Source organism: Rutilus rutilus (genome assembly GCF_951802725.1).
Source record: "Rutilus rutilus genome assembly, chromosome: 4".
NCBI classification, from domain to species: domain Eukaryota; kingdom Metazoa; phylum Chordata; class Actinopteri; order Cypriniformes; family Leuciscidae; genus Rutilus; species Rutilus rutilus.
In genome coordinates this window covers 51284903-51296161 of record NC_140212.1, presented here as the reverse complement: position 1 = coordinate 51296161, position 11259 = coordinate 51284903, and the positions used below count along the sequence as shown (strand labels likewise).

At 38.0% G+C, this 11259-nt stretch overlaps 1 protein-coding gene across 2 annotated transcripts; it reads left to right on the top strand.

Annotated features, from left to right (window-relative positions):
• Nucleotides 1-6697: 6697 nt before the first annotated feature.
• On the top strand, nt 6698-9384 carry LOC311289605 (uncharacterized protein). 2 transcript variants are annotated; one of them, XM_084407739.1, is made up of 4 exons: nt 6698-7350; nt 7438-7491; nt 7572-7946; nt 8031-9384. In XM_084407739.1, exons 1-4 carry the CDS (start codon nt 7347-7349, stop codon nt 8594-8596), a joined length of 999 nt encoding a protein of 332 aa, XP_084263865.1. In that variant the 5' UTR covers nt 6698-7346; the 3' UTR covers nt 8597-9384. The 2 variants fall into 2 exon arrangements, with proteins under 2 accessions (XP_084263865.1, XP_084263864.1); XM_084407738.1 differs by having other exon boundaries at nt 6698-7491.
• The last annotated feature ends 1875 nt before the right edge of the window (nt 9385-11259 follow it).

Sequence of the window (11259 nt, the reverse complement as noted above, 5' to 3'; positions counted from 1 at the left end):
CTGAAATATGTTTAAATAAAATGTAGGCTATTTGTATAAGCAACGTATTAAACGGAAAATTAACAATATGCACTAATATTTCATGAAAACAACGTTACAGTCAGGCGAAATATGAAAGACAACATTTTGTTGGGTAGATTTGGGTTAGATTTGGGTACAGTTTTTACTGTAGAATATACTGCCACATCAAATAAGCTTTTGTTTAGCAATTTCTATATATAAAATAGCCTACTATTTTTGTCAAAAATAAAGTCATCAACTAAGATGTTAGCTGTTCCAATGTTGGCTATATTCAAAGTAATGAATACATAGATAAAATGTAGGCCTATAATCTTTTTTTTTTTACAAAAAAAGAGTACACTTGAAATATTGTTGAAATTGTAATTATTGTTGTTGTAACCTTTTTAACTATGTATGATAAAATGTATACTTGAGTTTTTACAAAGAAAGATTACACTTGAATTGTTGTTGTAATTGTAACCTTTTTAATAAAAATATATATTTACAAGGTAGATGTAAACAAACTTTTAAAAGGTAAATATAAGCCTTTTCTTTAAATAATTTTTATTGTGTTTTATTAGTGACAAATTTGGGGAGAGGATAAATATTCCAAAACTGAAAATACAGTATGAGAATTAACTGCACAATTACTAGACATGTTTTCCTTGGATATTATAGGCCAAATTGCAAGCACAATATGTGGAAAAATAAAAAAGAATTGAGATGCTTCCAACTGTTGCTCTTGCATTCTTGTGGCTCAGTGACTCACCTGAATGAATGGCTCATTAAGTATGCAGGCCCCATTGTCTCCTGAGGTGTGAACCACTACATATGCATGATCTGTGACGCCCACTCCGCATATGGCCTTTCCAAACAGAAAGTGCTTTGCAAAATTCAAATCAATGTATTGTGTTATGTGAATGATAAGGCAGGGTGATTTTCACATCATTTTGAAGAAAAAACACTAGGCAATGACATCTATTAGACAAAAGTCTTATTGGCACATATTTAGTATGTGTTTTATGGCCTTATTTCAGAAACTTTAGTTTTTAGTTTTTTCAATAACCACGCATAAACATTATTCTCTCAAAAATGCAGACATGTACATTATTGTTGCTCACATATTATGGTAGCCCTGTTTGTGCTAAATAGTGTGTAATTTTTTTTTTTGCCATTAATATGTTTATAAGCAACTGAAAAAAGCACAAATGTCAGGGCATGTCAGAACATCTCAAGGACCCCAAAAACACCTCAGACCCCAGAGGGTTAATGACATTAATCCTCCCCAGTAATGTAAGAGGCAGGTCCATCCAATGATCCAGATCACCCCTCACTTTCTCCAAGGTTTTAAGTAAGTTAAGCTTATAAAGATTTTTCAAGTCCCCATCTACATAAATACCAAGATATTTAATACCAGCAGGTGAAAATTTAAAGGGAAGTTTGTCACTGACGGTTTCATATTCAAATGTAGATAAAGGCAATATTTCACTTTTATCAAAGTTGACCTTATAACCAGAGAACTGACTGTATGAATGTAAAAGTTTTTGCAGATGTGTAAGAGAATCTGTCGGGTTGGTTAAAAATAAGAGAATATCATCAGCAAAGAGTGATATTTTATGTATTTCAGAGCCAATATCAAATCCTTTAATATTAGAACTAGTTCTAATGGCTTCCGCCAGTGGTTCAATTGCTAATACAAAGAGGGCTGGGCTAAGTGGGCAGCCCTGCCTGCATCCTCTAGACAGAGGAAATGGGGCAGAGATTACTCCATTTGTAATAATTTTAGCTCTGGGAGATTTATAGAGAGATTGAATCAAATCAATAAATTTTTCACCAAATCCAAATTTTCCAAGCACACGAAATAAGTACGACCATTCAACACGGTCAAATGCCTTTTCGGCATCAAGAGAGATGGCAACTCCAGGTGTCCGATTGGTATTAGCAAAGTGTATTATATTAAAGAATCGTCTTAAGTTATCTGAGGATAATCTATTACGTATAAAACCTGTTTGATCTGGTTTCACAAGCAAAGGTAAATAATTTTCTAGTCTCCTGGTTATCATTTTAGTTACTATTTTGTAATCCGTATTAAGAAGAGATATTGGTCTATAAGAACCACACTGTAATGGGTCTTTCCCCTTTTTGTAAATAACTGAAATGATAGCATTAGAAAATGACTCCGGGAAGCACCCGTCATTCCTAGCTTGGTCTAAAACATCCATTAAATATGGTGTGAGCATATCTTTGAATGTTTTATAAAACTCAGGAGGGAAGCCATCCTCTCCTGGAGATTTATTAGATGGTAATGACTGTATTGCTTCATTTAGTTCTGTAGTGGAGAATGGTCTATCCAAACTATTACTATTTTCTTCAGTTAAGGATGGCAGGTCAACAGTAGAGATAAATTTTTCCATTTCGGACATATCGTCCCTCACTTGAGAAGAGTACAGTTCTATATAAAACTCTCTAAATGCGCTATTTATCTCTATAGGGTTATAAGTAATATTATTGCCAGTGTCTATCGAATTTATTATTTGTTTGTTTTCATCTGCTTTAAGTTGCCATGCCAGCACCTTATGTGATTTCTCCCCAAGTTCATAGTAACGTTGCCGTGACCTTGTTATGGTCCTCTCTGCTTGATATGTATTCAGGGTATTATATTCCCTTTTCTTATTAAGTAAATTTCTATATAAACATTTAGAAGGTTTTTTTGTATACATTTTTTCAAGATCAGTTATTTCAGCTTCGAGGTTTTCCAGTTTACTATTCTTTTGCTTTGCTAACCCTTTGGTATATGCAATACATTGTCCTCTAATGTAGGCCTTCAATGTTTCCCACAGAATAAATTTATTTGTACAAGAGGGTTTATTTGTAAGGGTAAAAATATAAATTTGTTCTCTGATAAAAGTAACAAAATCATCTTGGTTAAGGAGTGTGGATTTGAATCTCCACCTATAAGTACCTCTTATTTTGTCAGGCATGGATATGGACATAACCAATGGGGAGTGATCACTTAGTAAGCGGGGAAGGTAGTCAATTGTTAGTACCCGATGTGCAAGTTGGATAGGTAACAAAAAATAATCTATTCTTGTATGTGTATTATGGGGGTGGGAGTAAAAAGAATAGTCCCTATCACTAGGATGGACCTGCCTCCATATATCGACTAATTTTAGATCTTTCATATAAGTCTTAGAAAGTTTAGATGCTTTAGTTGGGGGTTGTGGTCAGTAGTACTTATGGGACACCATGTGTCAAAATGATTGATGGCTTCCGGTTGTCATTGACCTTCCGGTTGACCTTTCCGGTGTCCATCCGGTCTCTATTGTTCTGGATTGACCTATTGACCCTCCCTATCCGTCGATCATGTGGTTTTGACAGTTAGTTTTGACCTATTGACCCTCCCTATCCCTTCGATCATGTGTTTTGACAGGTGGCCTTCCGGTGTCTTTCCGGCATATGTTGTTATGGTTTGCCCTATTGACCTTGCTTTGATCATGTGATTTTGGACATAAAGTTTGAAGGCTCTGTTATATATATATATAGGATATGGGATATGTGTCAGCATTCCAGAGCATTCCTGAGCACATTGTGAGCCCCTTTGGAAAAGTGAGAAGAAAAAGACAGAGTATTGTGCCTGTATGTGTGTGTGTGTGTGATTGTGCGCGCGTCCTCTGACATTCCTGAGGTAACAGTGAAAGTGAGAAGAAAAGACTGAAAGTGTGTCACACAACCATTGAAAAACAATTATACAAGCAGTTAAATGTTTATAGAGAGCGCTGAAGAAAAACAACGTACAGGTTATGAAAATCAGTGTGGTGTCTATCACACAAAATAATAAATGAATAAGGATTTTACTAAATACTAAAACCTACCACAAAAAGTTGAAAACATTCTGTTCTTTTAAAGTATAAAATAATTTAACAGGTTGAAAAACATTCTATTCGTTTAAAATTGTATAAATTAATTGCTTATAATATAATATAAAATTACATAGTGGTTCTCTCTTACAGCACCATCTGCTGGTCTCTGACTCCTAGGGTTTATTCAGCGATCAGAAAGAGACATTGTGTTAGGGCTAAAATCATAATCCTAAAATTTAAAAAATGTTTTAAATGTATTAAAAGTCGTAATAATGTTTTTAAATTCAATACATTATTAAAACTGGTAAAACAAAAACACAGTTTTTCCTGAATGAGCTCACCAGAGCACTCAGAGTGGTGCTCGTGCATGCGTCTATGAGCGCGTTCTCTCTGGCTGAGTTCAGACCCCCCTCGCATTCCAGAGCAGTGAAAGTGAGAAAGGGGTTTCCTAAATATCGCACTAACTAAAGTTGAAAAAACATACTCAATATAAAATAGGATATTAAGACAACTATTTCGTGACTTAACGCTGATGTAAGCGTCTTTGTAAAACAATCATTATCTCTGGTGGACTGGGTTGAATATGGTAGTCATCAAAAAACACAGATGCTGGACATTTTTGCGGATGGTTCGACAGGTTAAAATAAATTATAGCTAGTTAGTTAGTTAGTCTATATCCTGCTTTGCACTTTCTATGCTGAGTTTGCGGTCTGTATTTGCTGAATCGGCTATAACACTGATACACAGCGGTCGTATTTTCTCTGGTATTGACAGTCATTTGTTTAAAACACAGATGCTGGTCATTTTTGCCGGTCGTTTGGCAGTTTGAAATAAATTATTACCTCTTCACTAGGATGTGGGAATCCTGCCTCGTGATAAAGCATTTCCTGGACACGAATTTATTCCTTATACAATAGCCCCATCTCGTGGCGAAAGTATCGTTTTTCACTACAGTTTCACTACAGCCAATAGGCCTATAAATAAAACGTCTGGATTTCAGCCAAACCATCAGTTTTGCCAACTCTCTACCCTGACCATCTCTGCTCACCTTTTCAAGATGCAAAAAAGTAAGTGTTTTATATTATTCTGCTGTTTTTCTACATTAGGAATAATTCATTACTGGTTTTAATCATTGATTTAATAGTTGCTGGCCTGCTATTGCTGCTGTGTTTAATCTAAAAAGATTGTTTTAACTATTGTATTTCTATCTGCTGGCTGCTGTTTTAACTTTTGGGTTTAATCTGTTATTTTTTATCTTTTGGCTTTATCTGTTATTTTTATCTGTTATTTTTTATCTGCTGTCTGCTATTGCTGCTTTATCTGCTATTTTTATCTGCTGGCTGCTATTACTGTTTTTAACTACTGTCTTCTGGTTTTAACTGATTTGTCTGCTATTGCTGCTTTTATCTATTGGCTTTATCTGTTATTTTTATCTGATGTTTGCTGTTTTTATCTGCTGTCTGCTATTGCTGCTTTATCTGCTATTTTTATCTGCTGGCTGCTATTACTGTTTTTAACTACTGTCTTCTGGTTTTAACTGATTTGTCTGCTATTGCTGCTTTTATCTATTGGCTTTATCTGTTATTTTTAACTACTGTCTTCTGGTTTTAACTGATTTGTCTGCTATTGCTGCTTTTATCTATTGGCTTTATCTGTTATTTTTATCTGATGTTTGCTGTTTTTAACTCCAGTGTCTGCTATTGCATGTTTCATATGTTAAAATCTTTATAGCTATATTATTTTCATCGTTGTTATATTAATCAGGTAATTGTGAATCTTTTTTATCAAAAGATGGGTTATCATATCATAATTTCTTGGTTATTAGACTCTAGACACATAAATCTGATCGCCATCTAGTTTTATTATAATTTAGTGCGTTTCCACATCGCATTACCCATGACTTTTATTATGAAAACACGTGGCTTCCCTCGGCTTTTATTTTGAAAAGACGCTGCCATCCTGTTGTTACATTAGTGTTTTAATCATCCTATGTTGGTTTATTTTTTACCCCACTGCAACATTGTTTATTTAAAAGAGCACTTATTTGTCTTAATATCAGCTAATGTAACGTTATTGTGCAATCAGCGCGATGTTCTAGCCATCTGATCTCATTTCTGCATCCTATTAGGCTTCGTGGCCTACCATTATTTGTGTGCTAATGGGGGTTTATGTTCTATGAGTTCTACGTGTTATTGTTTATGGTTCTGAAGCTAGGTCGATTTGTTTTCGCGATGTTTTAAAACATAAAAGCCTGTTTTAACACTGTACAATGGTGAGGCGGTCCATTCACCATGTTTGTTGTTGTTTAAACCGGCGTCACGTAGCTCCCCCTAGCGCCGGGGAGGTAAGAACTACATCCTGTTTTGGTAAAATTGTTCCTCGACTGTGGTTTAAACCGAATCCATATAGCGCTCTGCTGTCATCGTGTGGTCGTTTTTGTTATTGCACACGGCTTGTTAAATATCTCTATCGTCTGGTCGTTATTGGTATTACACTCTGTTTGTAAAATATCTCCATCTTGTGGTCGTTATTGGTATTGCACCCTGTTTGTAAAATATCTCCATCTTGTGGTTGATATTGGTATTGCATCCTGTTTGTAAAATATCTCCATCGCGTGGTCGTTTTTGTTATTGCACACGGCTTGTTAAATATCTCTATCGTCTGGTCGTTATTGGTATTACACTCTGTTTGTAAAATATCTCCATCTTGTGGTCGTTATTGGTATTGCACCCTGTTTGTAAAATATCTCCATCTTGTGGTTGATATTGGTATTGCATCCTGTTTGTAAAATATCTCCATCGCGTGGTCGTTATTGTTATTGCGCCCCTGTTTTGTGAAATAGGGCCATCTTGTGGTCGTTATTGATATTGCATCCTGTTTGTAAAATATCTCCATCTTGTGGTCGTTATTGCTATTGCACCCTGTTTTGTAAAATATCTCCATCCTGTGGTCGTTATTGTTATTGCACCCTGTTTGTAAAATAGGTCCATCTTGTGGTTTTTAATTGCTATGACATGTTGTTTTGATTTATTTTAGGATTGATAATCTGTTTAACTAAGTTAGTTTTAAGAGCCATCTTGTGGTTTTAATTGCTATGACAAGCTGTTTTGTGAAATAGGTCCATTCTGTGGTTAGTTTTATTTATTTTAAATTTATTTATCTTTAAATATATTTTATTTAGTTATTTTATTTATTTTTAAATCTATTTATATTTAAATTGATATTTATTTTAGTTAGTTAATTTATTTATATTTAATTATTTTTTAATTTATTTATATTTAATTATTTTATTCATATTTTATTAATTTTAAATTTTTGTAAATTCCATGCTGTGTGTGTGTGTGTGTGTGTGTGTGTGTGTGTGTGTGTGTGTGTGTGGGGCGGGTCGTGTCATCAAATTTGCTAAAAGAACAAGCATTTTAGATTCAAGCGTTAGTCGCGCTCTCAAGGCTGAAGGATCGAGATCCGGGTTGCATTACATGTTACATGCGTATGTGTTTTATTATTCACGGTTGATGTTTATAAAATCAGCTCACTAAATTGTCTTTCATGCATAAACAGGTTTTATATTTTCCAGGCTCGAATACCACGAATATTGAATTGGTCGCCTTCCAAGCCATTAATGATGCATGTGAGACCTTATCTTTTATATTGTTTTATAAATTAAAATGAACTTATTTCAATTATTTTAACTAAATTTTTAATCCGCAGTATCGGCTGTGGTAGATCTTACGAAAGATGATGATGACGGTGAGAGTGCTGGACCGAGTGGTGAACCTTTGAGAAAGGTCAGAAAGACCGTCGGTTCCAGTTCCAGTTCGCACAACGATGATGGTGAGAGTGCTGAACCAAGCGGCGAACCTTTGAGAAAGACCATCGGTTCCAGTTCGCCCGGTACCCCACCAGCCGTTCCACTTGCCGCCCCACCCCCCAGTCCTATCACCCCACCTGCCAGCCCTCCTGCCACTCCACCTGCCACCCCGCCTGTCATTTCCCCTGGTACCCCGCCTGTCAACCAGTCACCCGGTCCATCTACCAGCGGGGCAAGCAGTCAGCAACCCAGTCCTGACACGACTGTGTTTTACGGTAAGACTAACTACATTATCAAAAGTTTAAAAATCCAAAATTGAACCGGACCATTAAGATTTTTGTTATTTTTCTACACAACAGGTTCAACCGGTGTGACGGCCTGGGATAGTGATCAACTGGAAGCATGGGAGTGTGGTTCTTGGGCGAGTGGACGCGGCGATGAGGTAGAGGCCATAAACACTAATCAAACAATTGATGAAAACAGTGATTTTCACCAATCATCAGAAGAAGACGAAGGAGACATTGAGGATGAAGAAGTAGCGTCAGCAGCAGGGTCTCAGACGGTTGATGATGACGGTGCTACTCCTCTGATGCGCACGCTTATCGATTCAATAGAATCATTGAGACAACAGTCTCGTGATGCACACAGCGAAACACAAAACCGTATAGAGACAGTGAACGTTCAGGTTTGTGACACACAGATCGAAACACATAGTAGATTAGCCTCATTGAGCTCTGATCTTCGCAGCTCTCAGCTGGAGGTACATAGCAGAGTCGATGCGCAAGATCGATTTATTCAAAATCTGGCCGATGAAATATTTCGACGTATCAATAGAAACGAACGCATGTTCACCGAATACCATCGTGAACTGGTACTTTTGGTTCATCATCTTCTTCTCATTCTCGTCGAACAGTCAGATGAGTAAAATGGATTTGTTCATGTATTGATTTTTATACACTCTGATTTTATATTGTACTATTTCATGTATGCTTTTTTTATACTTTATATACTCTGATTTTGTACTATTTCACATATACTCTGATTTTGTACTATTTCATATTTGCTTTTTACATATACTCTGATTTTGTACTATTTCATGTTGAAGTCTGAGATCTAAAATGGACGGGTCAGACGACACAGAACTGTCGCCGGATGAAATTGAAATGCTAAGTATACTGCCCGATTCTTTAGAACAGTATTTGTTTAATCTAGAATCCCCTGCTATGTTGGATCTTTTTGAATTAGCTGTAAATCCAAATATGAATTTGTTTGATCCTCTGCTAAGCCTAGACAACGACCCCGTTGTACAACATGGCGGTGTTTTAAACAGCCCACCATCTACCGACCCTGATCCTGACAACACAGAGCACCCTGCCGATAATGATACTTCACAACCGTCCGCATCAGGTAATGTCGATTCTACTACACAGACTCGATTAAGCCGTACGGACACTGATAGATTGATTCGCGAGGGTGGGTTCGTTAACGGATATCATGTTTTACCACGACCTCGTTTCAATAGCGTAACGTTGAGAAGGAGTACGAATCTGAGAGAGATTAACTCTACAGATTTGGCCTCTTATCACATCCGCTTACACGATATGTTGAGTGAGATTGTTTCCTATGCTAGAGAATTTGACCCCAATGCCCCCGTAATCAATATTACATTGTCGGCTCCCAGTCTCCAAACACCCGTCAGTGGGGTTTTAACTCACGGTAATAATTACGACACGGATTCACTTCTCGATCAAATTGAAAAAGTTTTACAGAGCAACAATCGGCTACTATCTGACGACGCTGTTGAAATTGAAGCGTCAGTAGCCATGAACAGACAAGGCGGAGGTCGCCGGAAACTCACGGACCTGGCCGTCGACCAAGTGATCAAAAGAAAAAAGACGAGTTTATTCTGCCCCACAAATATTTCAAATAATTTGTGCTTCTCCATCTGTCTCGTCCGTTTCCTTAATTCCCTATTACCAGAAAGCGAGTTAGAAAAACTGGCTGCCGTCATCCAAAACAACGTCGGCTTCTCAATCCAAGACAAAATCGGTCTTGGCGACATAGCCTTGTTTGAACGAGCGCTAGACATTAAAATCGTTGTATTTCACAGATCTAACGCCATGGTCTTAGAAACGTACAAAAATTCTGACGAACCCCACCCAAAAACGGTTTTCCTGTATCTCCACAACGACCATTACTACATGATAACGAGTTTGACGGCATTCATGGGTTCGCCATACGTGTGTCCATTTTGCTACAAATCTTACACCGACCGCAGACACCATCGTTGTAAGCACGCCTGCAACATCTGTTTTGACGCCGATTGTTACAGGTTCTCTGTAAGAATCATGCATTGCCCCGATTGTTTGCGTTACTGCAAATCGGCTTATTGTTTTGAAATGCATAAAAAAAACACACCTCCCGGTCAGGAATACCCCGCCTGTGATATGATTAAATACTGCAAACTGTGTAACAGACGTTATGACGTTAAACCGGGCAACAAGAAAACCAAACACATCTGCGCCCCGGACAAATGCGTGCATTGTCGCGAGCGTCTGACGGACGAGGGGGAGCATCAATGCTTCATACAACCTCTAGAGCCTAAGGAACCCTGTGAGAAATACATCTTCTACGATTTTGAAACGCGTTACGAAAACGGTAGACACGTGGCTAATTTTGTTTGCGCCATCACATTCAAAGGGAAGAAATTTACGGCCCGGGGTACCAACTGCATAGCTAAGTTAATCAACCATTTCAGACAACCCCGATATACAGGCTACTGCTTCATAGCTCATTACGCCTCCAGATTTGACTCCTTTCTAATCCTGGAGTATTTTTGCAAAGCAGGGATCGCGATTGAGGTCATAATGCAAGGGTGCAAATTACTCTTGATGTACGATGACGCTTTTGCCCAACGATATATCGATAGCTACTCATTTTTCCCATTCGCTCTCGCCAAAATGCCCGCGGCGTTAGACTTAACGACGACTGAAAAAGGCTACTTCCCCCATCTTTTCAACAGGGTGGAAAATGAGAACTACTTCGGCCCATACCCCGACAAAAAGTTCTACAACTACGATAACATGTCGGATAAAGACAGAGAAAAGTTTGATGAGTGGTACCGCACGGTTGGGGGTAAGTTCTTTGACTTCAAGAAAGAACTGTACGCGTACGGCGTTAACGACGTCGTCTTATTACGCGAAGGGTGCTTGAAATACAGAGAGTCTTTCGTACAATGCACCGAACTCGACCCTTTTGCGTTCACGACAATTGCCAGTTGTTCGATGGGGGTCTTCAAAACACATTATCTCGCCAGAAACACACTCGCCCTCACGCATAACAAAGCGTACGTCCATCAGAATAAGGCCTACTCAAGCGGTTCGATCGAATGGCTAGAGTATGTAAAAAAGACTCGAAACGTAGACGTTCACCACGCCGTAAACCACGGCGAAGTATCGATTGGTAAATACTTTTTAGACGGCTACTACGAGCAGGACGGCGTGAGGCACGGCTTAGAGTACGCGGGTTGCATCTTCCATGGTCATTGCTGTCGCTTTGAACCCCACGAGTTGCACCCGTTGTCCGGAG